This window comes from Ursus arctos, unplaced genomic scaffold (genome assembly GCF_023065955.2).
Source record: "Ursus arctos isolate Adak ecotype North America unplaced genomic scaffold, UrsArc2.0 scaffold_2, whole genome shotgun sequence".
Classification (NCBI taxonomy): Eukaryota; Metazoa; Chordata; class Mammalia; order Carnivora; family Ursidae; genus Ursus; species Ursus arctos.
Genome location: NW_026622874.1, coordinates 99,022,020 through 99,044,898, shown reverse-complemented (window position 1 = coordinate 99,044,898; position 22,879 = coordinate 99,022,020). Strand labels below are relative to the sequence as shown.

Genomic DNA, 22,879 nt, shown 5'->3' with positions numbered 1-22,879 from the left:
CATTCCTACGGGGCTCTGACTTCTTGACTCAGAACACATGGTATTTGTTCCATCTACGAATAATGAGCTTCACAATATTAACGATTCCAGGTAGACCACTCAAGTCTCCTCGCCCCCTCTCTCAAAATGTGAACCCCGTTTGTAGAGAACCAAGCAATCAAAAGAATGAAAAAAAAACAAACAAACAAAGGGGCAGATACTTGATACACATGCTCTGCAGAATAAAAAGTTTCTCCTTTATAAATCAGTAAAGAGAACATAACTTATTTTATCAAACAGTGATAAAGGCTTATCATGAAAAACAACCCCTGGCTCAACCTTTCCTCAAACCTGAACTTATTCCCAAGAGCACTTTCAACTGAGCTGTTATTCTTGTATTTACTGCCATAGTTTGGGATAATATTCTTGATTTTTTTATTTTGGATGATAAATATTGGCTTTCTACTACAGTAGATGAGGGCTCAGCTCTCCACATCACCCCACTTTCCCTACTTCAATCCTTCCTATATAATTAAACGGCAATTTCCTGGTTAAGTCGATGGTCAGGGTTTATTACAACTTTGTAAATATCGGTCACTACAATGCAAGGAATGTACTAAGGATTATGTTTCCTTTCTTGGTACACTTTTTGTTTCTCCTGGGATTAACAATCTTCTCATCTCCCTCCTCCCAGCTTAGTTTTCCACGAATCCACCTTAAAATTTTCCACACGCTCTATCACATCTCGTAGAAGTCTATCAGTACTTTACAAACACACAAAGTTGTCAGCTAATCCTCCATTCCATTTTTCCCCAGAACTTCCTCCAAGGACTCTCCGTCCTCTTGCTCAGTCTGGCCTGACTGTCCCTGCCACGCTGTTACCCTTGCATGTCCCTTTCTGATCCCCTGTGTTAGAGGTCTCATTAACTGGACTCCACACCTTCCTCTTTCTTCATTTATTTCTATTTGCTGAAGATCATTCTCCAAAACAACCTAAGAAATGGTGCATAAGAGGTAAATTTGAGTCCCCAGGTGTCTGAAATTATCTTCACCTTGACATTTGATTGATATTTTGCTGGGTAGAGTATTACACAGCTCAAGTGGTTCTCCCTTAGAATTTTAAAGATATTGCTCCACTATTTTTAACATCCAGTTTTGCTACTGAGAAGTCAGCCATCATTTCTTCTTCCTTTGTATAGGACTTTGGTGGGGGAAGCCCTGTATGCTACATAACGGTCTGTCTCGGTGTGGGGCTTTTTTCATTTATTTTACTAGGCACTTGATACACGCCTTCCATATAAAAAACTATGTCCTTTAGGTCTGAAAAATGTTCCTATTTTGTTTCTTCTCTCTCCCTACTTCCTGGAATTCTGATGAGGATTTTACATATCCTGGTTTCTTCTCTAATCATTTTACCTTTTTTCTCTGATTTTCCACTTTTTGTTCCCCCATCTCTGACAGATATCAACTTCACATTCCAACATTTAGAATGTTGGAATGTGCCCTCCACTTTATGTTACTTTATTTTTTAACATTTATCTTGGAGAGTGAGAGAGAGAGGGAGGGAAGGAGAGAGAGAGTACGTGCAAGAGTGGGGAGGGGCAGAGGGAGGAGAGACAGAATCTCAAGTCGACTCCCCACTGAGCATGGAGCCCAATGTGGGGCTGGATCTCATGACCTGAGCCGAAACCAAGAGTCAGGCGCTTAACTGACGGAGCCACCCAGGTACCCCCATTATGTTTTTAAAACTTTTGACACTGTATTTTTAATTTGGGCTCTTTCAGAGTTTTTAGTTATCCCCCTCCCCCATTTTTCTTCAGGATGTATTTATATGAGAGTGAGTGAGCATGAGAGCAGGGGGAGGGGCAGAGGGAGAGAAACTTCAAGCAGACTCCCCACTGAGCATGGAGTCCAATGCAGGACTCAGTCCCACGACCCATGAGATTATGACCTGAGCTAAAACCCAGAGTTGGATGCTTAACCAACCAAGCCAACCAGGTGCCCCTGGTTATTCCTTTTTAAAAGCATCCTGTTCTTATTTTGTGAATGTAATATTGTCTCTAATTTGAATAAACTGAAAGCATTATTTTTTGTTATTTTCTTCCAGTTCCCCATATTATCTCCTGATTATTTTGTTTCATTGTTTGGCATCCATCTGTCTTTTCTGTTGGAGGCTTTTCAACAAACATCTGGTGATCCCTGGTCACCAGTTCATATTTAAGAGTAAAGCCCTAAAATGCTGGCTGGAAGCTTGTGGGGTTGTTGACTAGTGGGCTTCATTTGGAGTGACTGGACAAGTCAGATACAGAGAAACTGGCCCTGTGACAGTAATCAGGGTCCACTGAGTCTTTTCAGAGAAGTTTCTCATTTTCTGTCAAGGGTAGGGGACGAGGCAATCACCAGGTGGTCAGCTTTCCCCCATCAGGAAGGGGAATGGGTTGGGAATTCCACAGTTTACTGGGCTGATTTTTACTGAACTCCTCTGCTCTCTACTCCAAGGTTACTACTGCTGGTATTTCCACATCAAGAACTCCTCTGATTCAATATATCCTAAGATTAAATCTCCAGGCCACCGAGCAGAGGGAGCTGCTGGTAGTACTGGTGGTTGTGGCAGGAAAGGAAAACTGGCCATTAAACAACTTGTGTAACTCCTACTCTAGCCCTGGGTGTCCCCTCCTTCCCCACCTTCTGTGGACTGCTCCTCAGCCTCAGGGAGTGAACGGCTCAGCCCTCATCAGCTCTCCCACTGAAGATTCTTTAGGTTTTCTTAAGGCAGCTATCACTCCTCTGTCCATTTTCTACTACCCCAAATTTTCTTAGGCCTGCTAAGACTGCTAAGTCTTTTTTCAAGCCTTTACACCATGGATTTATGGTTTTTTTTTTCCCCTTTCCTTTTTAAGTTCCGTTGCTATCATTTCAATGTATTATTAGAAGCAAAAGAAAAAGAAACCTCATGGTCAATCTGCCGTGCTTAACTGGAAGTCCATTCATCCTGTGTTATTAGAGCCTCTCATCTGTTTGAGCCCCATAACCAGTAGCCATAAAGCCCCAAAGCCAATGATGACTCCCCCTACCAATTTCTCTGCAAGACAATAAGCCTCATACCTTATCGGAGGGACCTGTGGCCATAGATGCTATTTCTATCATCATTTCTTAATTTCCTTGTTTTGTTTTTAAGCTTATTTTGAAATCATTTAATATTCACAAGTAGTTGTAAAAACCTCAGAGTTCTCAGGTATGCCTCTCCTATGGTAACTTATAAAACCATAGTACAGTATCAAAACCAGGAAACTGACAATGATACAACACTTATTAGCTAAACTACAGACTTTATTTGTATTTACCAGTTTCTGTATCACTCATTTGGGGGAGGGGGTGCACTGTTTCTATGAAATCCTACTACGTGTATAGATTTGTATAACCATCACCACAGTTATAATATAGAACTGTTCCATTAGTGCAATGATCTCCCTCATGCTACCCCTTTATAGCCACAGCCTCCCTAACAGTCCCGGCAACCACTGATCTCAATCACTGTAATTTTGTCATTGTGAGGATGTTCGAAAAATGGAATCATACAGTATGTGACTTGAGGAGACTGGCTTTTTCACTCAGCACAATGTCCATAAGAACTACTACCCAAGTTGCTGGATGTTAAGCGTCTGATTCTTTTTTTTTAAGATTTTATTTATTTATTTGACAGAGATAGAGACAGCCAGCGAGAGAGGGAACACAAGCAGGGGGAGTGGGAGCCAAGTTGCTGGATGTTATCAATAGTTTATTCCCTTTTTTTGGCTGGTAGTATTCCATAGCATGAATGTATCACAATTTATAGATTTGCCCATTGAACACTTGGGTTGTTTATAGTTTTTTGCAATTGCGAATAAACCTGATATGGACAATCACATACGGGTTTTTCTGTGAACATAAGTGTTCCTATCTCTAGGATAAATATCTAGGAGTTCAATTGCTGCGTCATTTGGTAGTTGTATGTTTAACTTCGTAAGAAACTGCCAAACTATTTTCCAGAGTGCTTGTGCCATTTTACATTCCCACCACCAATGTATGAGATTTTCAGTAATTTTTAAACTCTAATAGCTTCATCAGAAAATTACTCTTTAATAAAAAGAAAACTACTTTTTAAATATCTCTTTAAAATTCTTATAATAATTTTATGACGCTGAGTCTCAATGGTAAGAATATAAGGAAACAGATACAGAGCCAACCCTGCCTACTATCATTAAACAGTCATAAAAAGAAGCCCAGATCTGTGTTCTTTCTTAAGATTGTTCTTAGTTCACCTTACCCAAATAAGGGGAAAATATAATTTGGTTTCTCAATATAATTCTTGAAATGTTTACATGTAAGTCCTATCTTAAAATATGAAAAACAATGAATTAATGAGAACTTCCAAAGTTAACACCAAGCATAAACCACTATTCAAATGATGCTACAGGGGAAAAACAGGTTAATAAGACCTGGAACTACAATAAGCTTCAGAGAAAACAATATAAGACCTTTAAAGCTTGAAAGTTCAACATATACTTCAATTCCTTATTATTTAGCTTTAGCTACAGAAATTTTTCCCCCGGAAACTCTGGCCCCTTTGAACAGTGGAAAATCCATTTCTACCCTGGCTCTTGGCCATTAATCTAGTTATTTTAGCTGAAGTACATGTATTTTTAAACCCAGGAACAAAAAGCAGTGCTGCCTTTGTATTCCACGATCTGTAAAGTTTTATAAGTAGAAGTGGATATCTTTGTGAATTGGATGGGTCCCACATTTTTTTTTGAGGGCAGCTGTTTGGTCAAAGGTCATATGCACTGCGTTAAGGCTTAAGACCTAAATTTTTTATATAGCCTATGATTTAGAGAAAATCACCAGTAGTAATGAACAAATCCATTTTAATTTAGGTTTGGCACTAAGAATAAAAGGTTTAAGATACAAAGTATAAACACAAAATGAATTATAAAATGTATTAATGGTCCAAGAAGCACTATTCCGTTAACAATCAATAACAAAAGCTTAGTATGTATTCTACCTGTTACTGCCTGGCGAGGAGGATAATTTGCCAAACCAGTTTCAACCAAAATGAGTTTCATTTCCATTCAAAGAGTAATATGGATAGTCGAAGTTAAAATAACTGCCGATATCACTGTTCTACATGTGTTGAGTCTCATATGAAGAAGAGTTGGTTCTAAGATAAAAGATCAATGGCGGGGGGGCGCTCACTCAGCAGGACTGGAGAATTAATGGTTAGCTGTTCCAAATAAAATGTTGAGGAATAGACCCCTTAGAACCTACAAGACTTCTAGCTGGTCCCTTTATCTCATGCATTTCCTCTGCTTCCTGTAGACCAACACATTATAATTTTAAACTGAATTATACAATCTTATGATGGCTTTAACTTCCTCACCATTTAGATTTTTCTTCCATTTTTGAAAATTACCTTTACCACTATGGAACTATAGACTAAGAAGCATAAATTAATACAGTTATGACTAGCCAGATAGTTAAACTGAGCTGACTTTAAATTTCTAAGAATTGGTTTCTTTACATTTCTTTTTCCAATTCTCTACAAGACCAAGGACAAATTAATTGATATTTCAGTGCTTTATTTTTCTCATTTGAAAAATACAGGTAATAGTTACACTGGAATAAGCTTTTAAAAGTGATTTAAGAATCTCTAATAGGGAGTTTTATAATGTGCTTCAGGTAACATATTTATCCTTGAAATTTTCGATATTACTGATATGATTTTATTCTATATAATCTCATACAAATTAATCCAGCAAGGTCACAAACGCTTAAACTAATCAAGGCACATTCTAATGTCATGTGACAAGATTATCTGTTAATAAGGACGAACTGTTTGAGAATACTTCTAGATAGACATTGTAGAAAATCATACTTCTTCCTTCCTTGTGTTGTTGGAAGCTGCTGTTCCTGGACTAACATCATCAGTATCTGATTATGTCCCCTGGCTTTAGGGAAAATATTAGTGAGTAAATTTGGCAAAAAAAGCAGCTGCTTGTAGGCTAACAGATGGTCAGAAGAGTCCTGTTTTTCGGGGCGCCTCGGTGGCACAGCGGTTAAGCATCTGCCTTCGGCTCAGGGCGTGATCCCGGAGTTCTGGGATCGAGTTCCACATCAGGCTCCTCTGCTGGGAGCCTGCTTCTTCCTCTCCCACTCCCCCTGCTTGTGTTCCCTCTCTCACTGGCTATCTCTCTCTCTGTCAAATAAATAAATAAAATCTTAAAAAAAAAAAAAAAAGAGTCCTGTTTTTCATACCCATCTTGAATGGGGCGCACAAGCCAAGTAAAGGAAAATAAGACAACAAAGATGTTTTGTTTGCAGTATTAATTTACAGCAGAAATACTCAAGATTCAAATTTATAAAACACAAACATGCTTATCAGCCAGATGTGAACAGTGGTTGGGCTCTCCTTCAGTCTGTATTATCTCTCTGTAACTACTAGCTATCAACTTGCATTATGTACCAGTTTGCATTACCTATCATTTGTAACCTGCCATCCCCGTAGTAATGGGCCCAGGGAACATGGGATGAAAAAAAACTTGGGGGGGGGGGGAAACTTGGGCAAATCACATCACCACCTCGCTAAGCCTCAATCTCCTCTTTTATAAAATGTAAATAATGACCATTTGGATCTCATGAGGAGTATGAAGGTTCAATGAGATAATAAGTAGTATTTATGGAACACTGATGTGCTCTTCCAAGCACTTGACACTTAGTGCACACTGAATCAACTGTAATAATTAATATTGCAAGATAAAAGTCTAAAATAATAGGTAACTCTTCAAATGGATGAACATTCCCATTTCCATAGATGTCTCCAGATACCTCACTCACTTCCTGTAACATGAAAATAAATGATACTGGCTATTCTACCTTGAAGTGTCACATCAGGATGACAGAGACCATGAATACAAAAACCTCTAGAAAAGTGTGGGGTACAAAGGAAATTGAAGGTGTTATTTCTTTTACTCAGTTGAGAACATTTTATTCCTTTTTTTCCCTGTGGGATACATTTTGACGTTTATGGAGTGCTACTATTTGTCAGGCTCTGTGCCTAGCATTTTACATGCGCTGTCTCATTAGATCCTAACAACATGATTATTATCTTCATTTTATGGATGAGACACCAAAGCTTTAAGATGCTAATTTAAAAACCTTGCTGAAGGTCCCACAGGTCATGCCCAGGCAGCCTCCCTGCTAACCTTTGCACTCACCCCTCTCAGGACTCAATACAATTCCTCAAAGTGAATTGTTCAATACAGTGAGTTGAAAATGCTTGTATGACAGAGCACTATTCTAGTGTGAGAAATTACGGGAGTCTCTACAATATATATTTTTTTAATAAAGATTTTATTTATTCATTTGAGAGAGAAAGAGACAGTCAGCAAGAGAGGGAACACAGCAGGGGGAGTGGGAGAGGAAGAAGCAGCCTCCCAGCGGAGGAGCCTGATGCGGGGCTGATCCCAGAACGCCAGGATCATGCCCTGAGCCGAAGGCAGACGCTTAACGACTGAGCCACCCAGGAGCCCCATCTACAATATTTTCTTTTTAGAGGATTTCCTGTAATATTACTCCTGATTTTTTATTAATAACATCTTCTAATGGCAACACAATATTGACCAATTCTACCCAGGCAAACAAATATTTGACCTTCTTCTTCTCTTTGCCTTAAAAAAAAAGAAAAAGTAAAGAAGATTCCTCAACTACCTGCGTCCTCATAGGAATAATGGTTAACACTACTATACTGATTTCCTTCAGCGTCACGGAATTAAAACACTGAACATTACCAACCACAGGACACTTTAACCGTTCTGGCCAAGCCTCCCCAGGGAGACGTCAATTAAGAACGCTGTTCATTTTCTAACTCCTATTTTATACTTTTATACGTACATGTATTTAGTCATGAATGATACAAAATTTTGCTTTGTGCGTTTTAATAAATGGGATCATAACACATTTCACTCTTACATTTTTTTTTATTCAGTGTTATGTTCCTGAGACCAGTCCACCTTGTTATATACTGACTGGTCTATTCTGATTTAACTTCTGTATAATATCTCACTGTGATGGCTAGCTCTAGGCGTCTGCATGACAGGGTATAGTACCCAGTCAATTAGACACTAATGTAGGTGTTGCTGTGAAGGAATTCTATAGATGTGGTTAACATCTACAACCAGTTTACTTTAAGTATTATCCTCAATAATCTGGGTAGGCTTCACTTAATCAACTGAAAAGCCTTTAGAATAAAACTAAGGTTTCCCTGAGGAAGATGGCATTCTGCTTGTGGACTGCAGTATAAGCTTCTAGCCTGCCAGCCTGCCCTACAGATTTCAGACTTCCCAGCCTTCACAATCAAGTAAGCCAATCTGTTTATTTCCTCTGAGCGGCATTTAGATGGCTTACAAGTTTTGGCTAATATCAAGTATGTGGCAAGGGACTGTACACATCTCCTTGTAAAACACAGGTATGAAGAAATTACCTAGACAAAGAATTGCTGAAGCATAAGGTATGTGACAGATTTTTCAATTTTGTTAGATACCATCAAAGAGGGGCACCTGGGTGGCTCAGTTGGTTAAGCATCTGCCTTCAGCTCAGGTCATGATCCTTGATTCCCGGGAAGCCCCGTCGGGCTCCCTGCTCAGTGGGAAGTCTGCTTCTCCCTCTCCTTCCCTCCCCCTGCTCCTGCACGTTTGCGCTCTCGCTCTCTCTCACTCCTTCACTGTCTAACAAATAAATAAAATCTTAAAAAAAAAAAAAAGATACCACCAAATACTTTGGAGAAAGCTGCAACAACATGTGCTCCCACAACCACTGTATGAAAGGACCATTTTACCACACTCTCACCAACACTAGTCACACTATTTTCCTATCTGATGAGTGAAAAACAGTACCTTTTGTAAAAGAACCTTACCGGCTTCCCCTGTCAGCATTAAAAAAGTACACATGACTAGAAATATCTAAGTAGGAGAGGAGAAATGATGAAAGGTAGTTTCCTCTGTATTACAATGGTTTTATCCTCAACTGTCTGTCACAGATTAAGGTTATCAGAGAGTATTATCCTTAACAGCAGGGAAGGGCACCAAAAAGCCGGGATGTTAATTAATTATGCAGGTTTGGACTCTGGCCACTCGGTCCCCAGCCCCTAATCACTGTGCTCCAAGGCACAATGGCCTCTGGGCTGTTCTCGGAACAGGCCAAAACCATTCCCACCACAGGGATTTTGTACCTGCTCTCCTTCTGCCTGAAGGCTCTCTTTCTGGATACCCCTCCACCAGTCCTCAGCTCCAAACCTCTGAGACACTTTCCTCCGCTTGCCTCCTACCATGTCTGGTAGCACCTCCAGCCTCTGCCTCTCTCTACGTCTGTTCCTTGCTTCTCTTACTTCAAAAGGCTATTGTTCATTACCTCACAGGATACAACCAATCTGTTCACTGTTTCCTTAGTAGGAGCTGCATGTAAAATAAGGCCAAGGATGATCTGTAGCATCAGCAGTGCCTGGACCATTTAATGCCCAAAATATACTCAGCAGCACAGGTTTTGATTATTGTTGTTGTTGTTATATAAGAGATATACGTGTTCATAGATGAATCAGCTGCACGATGTGCCCTCAGCACATCTGAACATACTGCAACAGACACAATGACCCAGTGGGCCAATTAGCTATGAAAATCAGGCGTGAGGTAATACACTGCTTGCAACTTCATTAGCTCAAAGTAACAGCTCCAGCTGAGGGTCACAAAAGCTGTAAGACTCTGTCCTACAACTACTAAGTCATAATAAGTTTACAAAATCTGAAAATGCCAGGGTTTTCCTTGTGAATTTTGCCTTCCTAATTCTATGTTTCTCCAAGTTGATTTTTAAATTACTTTTTAAGTATCAGACAGGAATGTGGCCCTTAAAAAAGTACCCTGTTAGGGGCGCCTGGGTGGCACAGTTGAGCAACTGGCTCTTGGTTTTGGCTCAGGTCATAATCTCAGGGTCCTGGGATCGGCCCCATGCCAGGTTCGGTGCTCAGCACAGTCTGCTTGCTCCTGTCCCTCTGCTCCTCCCCACCCCCCAAAATAAATAAATAAAATCTTAAAAAAAAAAAAAAAAGTGCCTCGTTAGAAACATCCCAAATGTCCACCAACTGGTGAACAGATGAACGTGGTACATCCATAAATGGATTATTACTCAGCCATAAAAAATAAAGTACCAATACACACTACAACATGAATGAACATCATGCTAAGTGAAAAAAGTCACAAAAGACCACATATTACCTGATTCAATTTATATGAAATATCTAGTAAGACAAATCTATAGAGAAAAAAAAAGTATTAGAGGTTGCCTGGGGCTTAGGATGAGAATGAGGAATGACTGCAATGGTCACAAAGGACCTTTTTGGCATAATGAAAATGTTATAAAATTGGATGGCGGTGAGGGTAGCACAATTCTGTAAATTTACTAAAAAAAAAAAAAAATCACTGAATTGTACACCTAAAAGGAGTGAATTTTTAAATAAATTACACCTCAATTAAGTGGTTTTTTGTTTTTGTTCTTTTAAGGAAAAGAACAGCAATAACAAAAAACCTTGGCTCTTCTTAACGTTCCAGGCTGCTAAGGGCTCAGGCTTTAAATCCTTAACGCTATGGAACGCCGCAAAGCTGTATGTGTCTGTTCGTTCCTTGGCTGTTTCTAACTAGCCTGCCCACAGAGAGCCAGATGTATTGAGATGCAGGCCATCCGCTGTACTTCGTGAACACTGGTCGGGACCATCCAGAAAAGTGCTACTGGTCTGCAAGCATTTACGCCTACGTAGCTGTTAGCAGCAACTTCCCCTCCTAGAGTGAAAATCAATTAGATCCATTAGCAGAAAAAGATAACCCAGCTATTTTGAGACAAATCTCCAGCTGGATTAGCAGCTGTCTTTCCAGCTATGATTGGGGAAGGAGTTTGGCAAATATGTCTCCAGGCAAAAAAAAAAAAAAGACTTTTCTATGTCCTCCTGTAAGGGTAGTTTCATAGGAAATCTTCAGCCCACAGAGAAAACTCTCCATGAAAGTTTCTTTCTATGACTTAAAAGTTGTTTTGCATTCTTCCTTTCTTTTCTTCCTCTGTATCGAAGCTTTGGTTTATAAGTAATTATTTCTGCAAAAGTGGTCCTTCAGAGTGCAAAGGGCATGCCAGAAATGAAGCCATGACACCCTTAGGGTTACATGGCTCTGTCCCTTCCAACACGACCTGAGCATGAGAAGCTGCTGGGCCAGTGATCAGCAAAGCACGGGGCTATCTCTTTGGGCTTGGCTTCCCCTGGAAGAATATTCTCTTGAGTGTTCTGAAAGCACCTATTAGATCATGAGCTCCTTAAGAACCAACCGAGAGATGAGAACCAGTGTGATCATCCAGAAAATTATGTACTGCTACCTCTTAAGATACACTACTAGAAGCAGTAACATCTCCATGACCTTTTTTTTCATTGTTCAAAGAAACAGATGACTTGGACGAACTACACTTTCTATATTCCCTACTCATTTAGGCAGCAAGAATCGTTCTACAGCAAAAGCAAAGTTAAGCAAAACAAAAAGATCCCACACTGGAGGGAGAAAGTAAAAAGTGTGTTATTACTGTTCAAGTCTTTTGCATGAAATTATCAAGCCTATCAAGAAAATTAAGTCCCAGATCTATCCCACCCAGTAAATTAGTATAAGAATCTAGGTACTCAATTGTTTTGTTTTGTTTTTAATTGTGGAGGGAGAGCCATGTGACAGGCAATCTGAGTCCATGACCATTCTTGATAAAGTAACTTGAAGAAAAAGTCATCCTGAATTCTGCTCAACATGACAAAGTTTCATTCTATTTTAAATACTAGACAAAAGTTTTACATTTGTCTGTAGAATTATCTGAAACCACTTTTCCTTATAGTTTAAGTGCAGGCTTATACTGGGTCCAAGGTCCAACAGGTGCTACATATAATTCCATAGAGTTATATATTTCTTGGCAGTACGACGAAGGCTTTTGGGGCTATAAGCAGGCGTTCCTGGCCTTGGCAATTAGCAAGCTTTCAGACACTGTAACAATGTCTGGCCCACACTGGCCTCAATTGGACAAGGGATTTGGGGACCCTGCCCCAGATTTGAAGCAACTTTTAGACCTTACACTTCAGAGGGAGTAGTACCTAGGAGAATGAAGTAAAAACCATTTCTTGAAATTCCAACTATGATGAAAACCACATCCATTCTTGCTTGGTTCACAGAGGTGCATGTTCCCATCTGGAAGAGTGGAAACACAGTCCTCCCTATAGCTACAGTACCAAGAAGACTATTACATAATCAGAATCTGAAAATGGGCCTCTTCTTGTTATTTTCCTATGGGCGCGGGGCAGGAAGGGTATTGTGGCAAGTACAAGATAATGTGTACTTAGTTTCATTCCACTAATTCTGTAAAGTCCTTCCTATGTTTGGGCCTTTGAAACAACTATGCATGTATGTGTTCAAATCTTTATTGTATACCTACAGTGAACAGTGAACCCAGTCTTATGCTGGACATACAAAACACAAAGATGAATGAGGAAAGCATTCTAGCCCTTGAAACTGCATGGCCTAATAGGGGGACAAGTATAAGAAAAATACCAAGGCAATCCAGACTGACATGGTGAAAATAAGAAATGCAAACTTCTTTAATATTATTTGAATATCACTTAGAAATGTGTAACTTTATCACAGATAGATGGTATCTATTGAAACAGCAATTACGCTACTACGTTTAAAATAGCTGTCAACAGATAAATACTTTGAAGGCTATAGAGCACACTAGACTATTTGGTTGAGTGTTCTTACCTGCCTACTTACTGTTTTTAAAAGGTGTGTCATGGAATAAAAAGCAAGCAATGAATTTACAGGAAAGAACGTCTAATGTGCCGGGTTGCATTTGTTTAGAAAGCCCTTAAGTACTTAACAGGTAACAGGAACTTTACTAGATCAAAGTAAACTGCTGATTTCATATAGCAAGCGACATTCTCTCTTTAGTTCACTAGTTTTTTCCAAGTGCTATTCTTACTTATCTCGAATAATTCTAGTTGAATTATAATTCTAGTTGAATTTCGCTCACCCAGACCCTGTGAGATGGGTCATTCTGTTTTGCATTAAAATTGCAACCCTGTGGCCCCCAGGTGGCTCAGTCAGTTAAGCATCCAGCATCCAACTCTTGATTTTGGCTCAGGTCATGATCTCAGGATTGTGGGATCAAGCCCTGCGCCAGGCTCCAAGCTCTGTGGGGAGTCTGCTTGGGATTCCTTCCCTCTGCCCGTCCCCCCACTTGTGCTTTCTCTAAAATAAATAAATCTTAAAAAAAAAAAAAACTGTTCCCCTTGCAATCTGAGAAATATTGTTCAGAAACCTAAAATAATTTAAAAATACTTCAAGTTCATTACATGTATTTCTCAAGATACTAGTAACGGGAATCAAAATTTCTAATTTTGGGGGGTTTTGTTTCTCATCTAATTCTCTCACCCAACTTTCCAAAGACTTCTTGCCTTAAAAACTCCTCTTGAACTTAACCTGCACATACATTTATTTTTTTCCCTTCTTCCAATAGTGAGACAAAATGAAGTCCAAAGAACTGAATTCGTAAAGGCAGGACCCCTCCGGGAGAGAGGGTGGGAAAGGAGCAAGGAAACATAAATATCATACTGGGCAAGCCAAGGTAGAGGGGAAATGCTGGACAGACTAGAACCTTGGCATTGTTGTCCTGTCATAAGCTATAAACTCTAGAAAAGCACAGACTGTTTTTTTTTTTTTTCTCCAATGTGGTTCCTAGTGGTGACCACAGTGCTTGACACAATTGCGGTACCTAAGAAAACAGTTGAAGAATGAATGTGGACAGTAAACTTGGCACACTCATAACAGATGCTCAAAACATCATAGGTATTATCACTAGCACTAGCTCAGGCCCCCTGGCCACCAAGGTGAGGATTTTAGCTACAGCTGTGATAAGCATAGATCTTCAGTATTTATTCAACAAATTTTTCTGAGTTCTGCTGTGCACCAGCATAGTGAGGGATTAAAAAAAAAAACCAAAAAACACTCAAGAACTGTATAGCTCATTGACAGAAAAATTTGTGCCGATGATTTCAACACTATTCTTTTATCAAATATTTACTCAGCTCTGCCTCTATGTCAGTCACTCTACTAGATACTGGGGATAAGCAGTAAACAAAAGAGATGAAAATCAATGCTCTTATGGCGGCTACACTCCAGTAAACACATGCTACTACTGCTAACAACACACTGTTCTAAGAGCTTGCAGGTATTACAATGTTCAATCTTCACAATAACCAGAGCTAGGTACTACTATCATCCTTATCTACAGATTCACAATTAGAAAACTGAAGCACAAGGTCAAATGGAGGAATACGACATTGAGTACATACTAAAATCTGGGATAAGAAAGAACGGATTGGTTAGCTGACTAAGCGATCTTAAAGAGTGCAACGACTGGACTGAGCCTCTTATAAGAACAATGTTTTGCATGTTTAAAGTGTGTTTACACACTTAGAAATATATGCTACTGTCAGACATAGTCCTGCACCTCAAGCTGCTCCGAGTGGAAGATGAAGCCCATGATAAAATATACCATTTGGTCAATTAAAACCATTAAAGTTTTACTTTAAAAAAGTACACACACAGGGGCACCTAGCTGGCCCAGTTAGTAGAGCATGTGACTCTTGATTGCAGAGTTGTGAGTTTGAGCCCCACGTTGGGCACAGAGCTTAATTTAAAATTTTATATATATACACACACACACACACACACACACACACATATATGTATATATATGTATACACATGTATGTATATGTATATATATACATATATAATTATAGCCCTTAAGTAAAAGGAATTATCATTGTAATTCTCCTGATTTTCTTTTACCATTTGAGTTTCTGTGGTCAGAAAAGATCGGCTAGCTTAGATCTCAGGCATCTGTACCTGATAAGAATACAAAGGTGGCCAGGGTTGTCTTCTCCACAGCTTTCCCCTCCCCCACACAGGCAGAGGCTTCCCTCCTCCCAACTCAGGAAGGGGCTGCTTCAGCCTGAAGGCCGAAGAGAAGCACTTAGGTGGCTGGTAGACAGGTCATCTGAGATCTGTTCTGACCCCCAACTCCAACCTTCTCCATGTTTATTATTCTACACAATGTGTTTTAATCATCTGAACTTTTAGCCTTACTTCTGACAGGCTATTATTACCACGTTTGTACCTTTTCTTGCCCTTGTTATTACTGCTTTTATACCTTTCAAGGATATAGCTGCACCTAAAGGGATCAGCTGCTTGCAACATCAGAACAAGCCTCTTAAGAGAGAGTTCTAAGAACTGGAATTTGGGGGTTTCTCAGTTTTGTTGCATTCTTTTCTGTTGCATTCATAGTCTCAGGTTAGTAATGTTAAAAATGCCTTCCCATAAGTAGTAATTAAGAGAAAAACAGTGAGACTTTAAATTAAGCTTATCTTTGAAAGGTCAGTTTGCAAAACACAGGTAGAAAATGGCACATTTTGGCTTAGTTTTCAAAAATTTTACCCATTAAAATGGTATATCAATTTCCGTTTTAAAGCTTAAAATTATAAAAGTCATTCATTCACATGAAGAAAATGTAAACACTCCAGAAAGTAGAGTAAAAGTGGTAAGTAGAAGTCTCCCTTCCCTGCCCTATAGTTCAACCACTGCTGTACTTCGGTATTTTTAGTGAAGAAACTGCTATTGTTTAGGGACTTTTTAACCTTCAAAGCACCAAATAAAAAGTTAAAGCAACAAACCTGAGGGCATCTTTACCCCCAGGCTGCTCTCCTTAAAGCACGGGTAGCTCCAGAAGGCTGTGAGCCACCAGTTAGATCTCTGATGGGGCTCATTTGTTTTGCTCCCTGGCTTGGGAACACCTTCTAGTAATATTTTTCATTTATTTTTGAATGAGAGAGGAACCAGCAACTTTTATCTCGTTTACACAAGCCTCACCTGTACCCACAAGGACTTAAGGCAGCTGTTAAAACCAGAACACAGTCTCTAAAATAATGATCAACCAGAAAGACAGACTCAAGGTCTGGAAAACAGGAACAGAGGTTTAAAATCAAGGCTTAGGAAAATAAGAACAAAAGTACACGGGCCACATAGCTGTAAATATTCTGTACACATCTAAGTACAAAGTTTATGGGGGAAGTTATACCCAATAGCAGAAGACATGAAATCTCAGGTATTGTCCCAGTCGATGTCCATAAGCTACTATACCTTATAGCGATACATGTTTTACTAAAGAAAAACAACAACAAAAAACCCTGTATAGGTTATAAAAAAGGAAGTGGCTTTAAAAGACCTACTTAATTGGTTGGGGTTCAGGAAAGGTGCATTCTCACACAATCAGATTAAGCATAACTTGGGGCATGTTTTTCCGGAGGGCATTTTGCAATGTGTAGCAAACATGCTTTAAATTGTACCTACCCTTTGACCCACAATCCCTTTGGGCATCGAGCTTAAGGAAAACATCCTGGATTTGTGCAAGGCTTTACCTACAATGATGTTTGCTATAGTGCCTTAATAGCAAAGCGCTGGCAACAATCTTATGTCCAGTAAAAGGGAACTGGATCAATAAACTGTTGATAAAGACAATAGTACTGTGGAGTCAGCAAGCTGACCAGGCACAGGATACTGACAGCGAGAGATGGACTAAAAACTATCAGGAAGTGTGACAGTGAGAGTTAAGAGTGTTCTCTCTGGGTTGTAAGATCCAGGTGACTTTTACTTTCACTGTGAATATTCACAGAGATTTTGGAAATTTTCTAAGAATTCAGAAAAAATACAGTTTTAAAAATCCTCTGAGATTAGAACCAACACACACACACAAAAGAATAAAATATGTGGTAAATGCTGAGAAGTAGGATTCGAGGGATTTGTTCTCAAGCATGTATAATCTAAGTGGGGGAAAAGACCCAAATTAAAACTGTCATTTCCTTCACAAAGTACTAGTCTTGAAATCTCTTAATTTAACTGTAAGTCACTGCAATTCTTTTTTAAAATCTAGTCTACTGTGCCTATAACGTAAAGCAGCTACATTTTCAAAAAAATTCATGCAAAAAAGAAAGGGAAAGATAGTTTAATACCTGAACAAGAAAATTCAAGTAACTGTAACTCTGCACCCCTCCCCCAGCATTCCAGTTTGTTAAAACATGGCTCATCTATGCCCTCAAAACCCCTTATGCAATAAAACCTTTTGATGTGTTCAACTATGACAGTTTTAGAGTCTACTAAACTTAAATTTATGTTTTACTCTACTGAATACCACAGCTGTATGGCCCCTCTCAGACCCATGTTCCCCAGGTCCTAGGTTCTACTTTCTGACAGGAAGTATCCCTTAGGGAGTCAGGCTTCTGCTGCGGTTGCAGACATCCAACCAGCAAACCTGGGGAAAACAGTTTTGTTTTGAATTGTAAAATGTTATTTGCTTACACCCACCAGGGTGGCCAAAATAAAAGGAAAGAAAATATCAACTCTTGCCAAGGGTGAGCTACTGAACTCTGGTACAACCACTTTGGAAAACTGCTTGGCAGTTTCTGCCAAAGCTAAATACTCAGATACTTTATAACCGAGCAATTCCACTCCCATGTACATACCCAAGAGAAATGAGGGCCTATGCCCATCAGACATGTACTAGAATGTTCATAGCAGCACTATTCACAATATCCTGGAGTAGTCTGAAAACAATCTGAAAGAGAATAAATCGTGATGTATTTGCACAGTGCAATACTACACGGTAGTAAGAATGAGCCACGGTTACTCTGACAGGGGCATAACTTACAAACACACTGGCTGAAAGATGGCAGATGATATGGGCCAAACTAATCAGTGCTTAGAAGTTAAAGAGAGTAGTTATCTTGGAGGGAACACAGTGACTGGAAGGGGGCACCAAAGGGACTTCAGGGGGGCTGGTCATGGTCTGCATCTTGATCTGGGTGCTAGTTATACACACGTGTTCAGTTTGTTGATGATTTTGTGAGCTATATACACCAAAGCACACTTTCAGTATGTTTATTATAGTTCAGTAAAAAGTTTAAGAAATATATTTGCAAATGTCAACAGGTAAGTTCGATTAATGTTTATGTAGCTTTTATAATAATTTTTACTTTTGAACTGCAGAATAAACAGCTGTGTGGAATGCTGATAAAAACAAAAATCCAATTTGTTGAAATTCCATGCACATTAGGTTTCCCCTGCAGGTCTGCCTGTGGCTCATTACAACAGAAGTGCCAGACAAGAATTAATGCCCAATATACGAATAATGTCACAAATGTAAACTCAAAAGCAACCTGAAACTTGTGAATGGTGTCACCTGGCCAAGTGGTCCCAGCCTCCCAAGCTTCATAATAAAGGCCAGTGCTCTGTCTACATAGCAATGTTATCATAGTTCTAAAACCTCTTTCCAATCAAGAAAAAATGTTATGACAGAAAAAGACAACCATTGTTTGTCTTCGTATTTTCATTTTTACCAGACAAAAAGCTACAATACTGGGCTGTTCCGTTTAATATTTGATACCTGGCAACTCCTTCTGTTGCTACCTGGCACTTGATTCTTACTGTCCCTTTTTATAGTCATCATGGAGCCAAGAGCAAGTTGTCTGGGCTTCTGCAAATCCCATTTTATCTTCAGCATACCTGAAGAAAGCAGTATTATGGGAACAGATGAAGATATCAAGTAGTGTATATAGCTACAGAAATAAACACACGAGGTAACTGAAACCTTCATAAGCTAGACCTGTATACCATAGTCCACACTGGAAGCCATCCAGGTAGGGACTTTCACTACCACATCCCCAATTAAACCCAAGCCCAGAAAATAAAAAAACCATTAAGCAAACAAAACCTAGTACATATGCCGAGATGCTTGCTTGACCTGATGAAAGAACAAAAGTACCTCATTTTTTTTATTAAACAAATTTTTGTTCAAAACAAAGATGATGAACGATATGGCAGAAAATTCTGGTGACATCTTAGATCACCAAATTGTGAAAAGGCATTTGATTTGTGCATTTGTTGACCACTAGAAACTAAACTACTAAAAGGAGAGGAATGGAGGCTGGCAGGGTAAATGGCATGTGGACACGGCTCCCTCCTAGACTTTTGGGCCTCGGTTTTTCAACAGTAAACAAAATCCACATCCGTCTTGAGGGCTGATGTACACTTAGAATGAAACAAATGCTCTATGAAAAGTATCAAGGGAGGTGGGGAGGCCTAGCACAGGTATTCAAGAAATAAATAAGTGTTTACATAATCAACAAGCCCGCACACCAACTGCCAGTAACTATTCAGAATATAACAAAGCCAAGCTCCTCTCCTTTGGGAGCTCACATTCTAGTTGGAGAAGGATGAGAGATAAAGGAGTATGTTATACAGCATATCCTAAGGTACTAAGTACTATGCAGGAAAGGTAACGTTAGTGGGATTGGGAGATGGATGGCGTTGTGAACAATTTTGAAGAGTTGTCTGAGCAGGTGACATCTAAACAAAGACTTATGTGCCCCTTTCCCCCCTCCTTTTTAAGTGACATTTTCCCCCTTCACTGCTGCTTAGCAAGAACAACGTAGATATAGGATGGATGACATCATACCCATCCCTCCTCAACTTCCTAAGACTTTAGCAATTCTAACTTCTAGGAAGGTTGTGGTTACTCTTAATTAAGGGTTTTTTTGAACTTTACTTCTTCCTCGTACCACTAAAGCATGTACTCATCAGAAAACCATGCAAAATCACAAGCAAGCACTGAGGGCAAATTATGGGCATACTATGTGGAGGCTGGGAGGGATCTCTGGCTGAACTCTAATTAGCAACAGTAACATTACTTCACATTTTGGGGCTTATTATCATATCATTTGTTTGTGAAGCCATAAAACACACATCCTCCTGGGATTCAGCATGGGTCTCTAGTAATCATTTGTCTAAGTACACATTTTAGAGAACTCAGCAAATGTGTAAATAAATACTGAAAGATATCTGATACTGCATTACAGAGAATTACACTAGTTTATAATCCCCCACTTTTTCTAAAGAACTTATTCTTTTATTTCAAAGTTGGATTAATTTGAGTATTTAAAAAAAAAAATCTAAAATCCATACTAGCAAGTCACTGAATCTCATTTCCAGGTGCTTTTGTCAACGCACCTGGTTAGGTTATGTTTCTATTAGTAAAACACTGTAGGTTGTTAGGTAACGTAAAGGAAATCTCTTTTTAAAAAAAACGTTTAAGCATCCAACTCTTGATTTATGCTTAGGTCATGATCTCAGGGTCATGAGACTGAGCCCCTCATCCCAGCTCTATGCTGGGCGTGGAGCCTGCTTAAGATGCTCTCTCCCCTTTTCCCTCTTCCCGTCCGCCCTCCTCCCTCTCTCAAAATAAAATGAATAAACAAATTAATTAAATAACTAGATTCATCACACTGAGATTTTTTACCTATATGGTAAATTGTTTCAGCTTTGGTTGTCAGGGGGTGGGGTGGGGAAGAACTCAATGAGGAGGTGGTGAAGGCCTTCAGGCTTTCAATCAGACCTGTGAATGCAAAATTTCATTGTGCATTTCCATCACAGCCAAAGCGTGAGCCAGCACTATTCACTTCATAAACTATATATAAACTTGCTGTCTGGAGGTGTAAATTCTTTTACCACCATTCAACATAAAAAACGCAATCCCAAAATATTAATGAACAAAATGGTGATTAAAGTCAAAGCAACAAACATTTGTGAGCTTTTACTATGTTTTAAGACACCTGGGAATGGAAAGTAGTCAGTAACTAGTCTCTGATGTTCAGTTTATTATACCTTTTCAAAGTCTGAAAATGATTTACACTGCCTAATGTCTATAAATATGTATAACCCAAACTGTGAAATCTACGCTTCTTGCATCCTGCCCCAGTTCTTTGGGGTTGGCACTTGTGGTGCTGTAATTCACTTGAGTACAGTACCTCCACTGAGTCACTGCTAAAAGTAAAAGGAAGAAGTGGGAGAAAAAGCAAAGAGTTACTTCAGAGCATCTGACTGCTTGTCTCAAATTGATCTATCATCCCAGATCGGAAAGATGTGCCTGCCTTCTTGGAGACAACTTAGGTGTTTAGGTGTCTTTGTGCCCCACTAGATACTTAGACTGCCTGAAATCTACAATGATCTGCATTCCTCAACTGCATACAGTTTCTCCTTAACAGTCATCAGAGTAGCTCCAATTCCCCAAGTCTAAGAGTGTTTTATTTACACATTGTCAACACCTCACACTGCCTGCCCCCACCACCTTCAGGATCATTTAAATATTAACAATCTCAATACAAACATAAAATTTTAACATTCAAATTTCTGGGATTTCTAAAAATTGCCCTCTATTAAGACAACACAAGTTACTTACTGAGACCAAAAATGCTGTGTCAACTGTGTCTACCATATCTACTCAAAAAATATAATTCACGTTTACCTATTTGTGTATCCAGATGAAGGGAATCAGTATTTTGAACCCAAAGGACAGATTACGAATGTATTTTCATGCACTTCTTTATTCTTACCCTACAACAGTCGATAAACCCCTCTGATTTCAGTAATTCACTCAGACCTTGCGCATCTAGAAACCCAATTTAAGGGTTGGAAAAAAAAAAATCTACGAAAGTGACCAAACTGCGGGCCTTAAAATTGGCTACAAGTGAATTTGGAGAACTTGTGTTCAATGAGCCAAGGCTGAATTAAAACAAAAGTTGTTTTGTAGTCTATTAATAGCAGATGATTAAGCACGTATCTTATTTCAAATGGAATTCATTTACAAGTACTTAAACCTATTAAACTGGCCACTAATCCTAAATCTGTGTCTGTTACTGGAGAAACGCTTTCGCAAGAAATGCAAGTTAAGAGAGTGACCGTCAACGCTTTCCTGAAGGTTGGGTGCATTTTATTGGAACCTCGCGGAGCAGCCCAGGCCGAAGGGCTCGAAGCGCGGCGCGCGGCAGGGTCCCCGAGGGCTGGAGCGGACGCCGGGAGCCCCGCGGCGCCCCCCAGAGGCTTACCTGGCGCGCCCCGAACCCCGCGCCGCGCTCGCCCCCGTCCCCGCGCGCAGGAACCAGGCGCTGCTCTCGCGTCCCGGGGAGCTCTGGCGCAGCGGCCACGCCGGCGCGTCTCCGACTCCGCGGAGCAGCCGCGCTGGAGAACGCGGCCCCCAGGGACGGGACAGACCCCACCCCCCCCTTCTCCGACGCCCTCCCGACACGTTGGGCTGCGATATGTGTAGCTAGCAGGTCGTCTCCAGCGCCAGGAGTGGGGCGAGGGAGGGTGTTCCCGCGTAAAGTCCCCTCCTCGCCCCGACCTTCCCCGGGCGACGACCGCGAGCCGCCGCGGGGCCCTCCCGCTTCCCCCGGCCCCAAACTCCGAGCCCCTGTCCTCCCAGGGTCTCAGGCCTCCCCGCACTCCCGGCCGCACCCCGCCCCCGGGCCTCCCGCCCTCAACCCCCCAAGGTCCCGGGCCGTGCTGGGCTCGCATACCCGGTAGGTGGTCTCCGTGAGCCGGTTCACCTCCTCCGGCCCCCGCGACATGGCTGCAGCCGCCCGGCGGGCGAACGCGGGAGGACGCGGCCGGGCCTCGTGGCCGCCGGACCCTGGGCGGCGGGAGCGCTGGGGAGCGGCTGAAGGGCCCTCGAGGGTCGGCTGCTGCCACAGCCGTCGGCTCCGAAGTGCCGGCGCGCTCCTCCGCCGCCAAAATGTCAAAACTTGCAGCGCCGCCGCCGCCGCAGCCACCCCCTGTGAGGAACTGAGGAGACGCGGCCTGACGCGGCGGGGAGAGCGGGGCTGGCTGGGCGGGCGGGGCGGCCCCACCTGAGGCGAG

The 22,879-nt window shown here is 40.8% G+C and overlaps 1 protein-coding gene across 1 annotated transcript in view; it reads right to left on the bottom strand.

The window, feature by feature from the left end:
* BAIAP2L1 (BAR/IMD domain containing adaptor protein 2 like 1) overlaps positions 1-22,879 on the bottom strand; it is a 91,494-nt gene extending 68,615 nt beyond the window's left edge. The window contains exon 1 of the mRNA XM_026516268.4: positions 22,540-22,879. Coding sequence (XP_026372053.2) covers positions 22,540-22,590 — 51 coding nt within the window. The 5' untranslated portion in view covers positions 22,591-22,879. The remainder of the gene's footprint in view (positions 1-22,539) is intronic.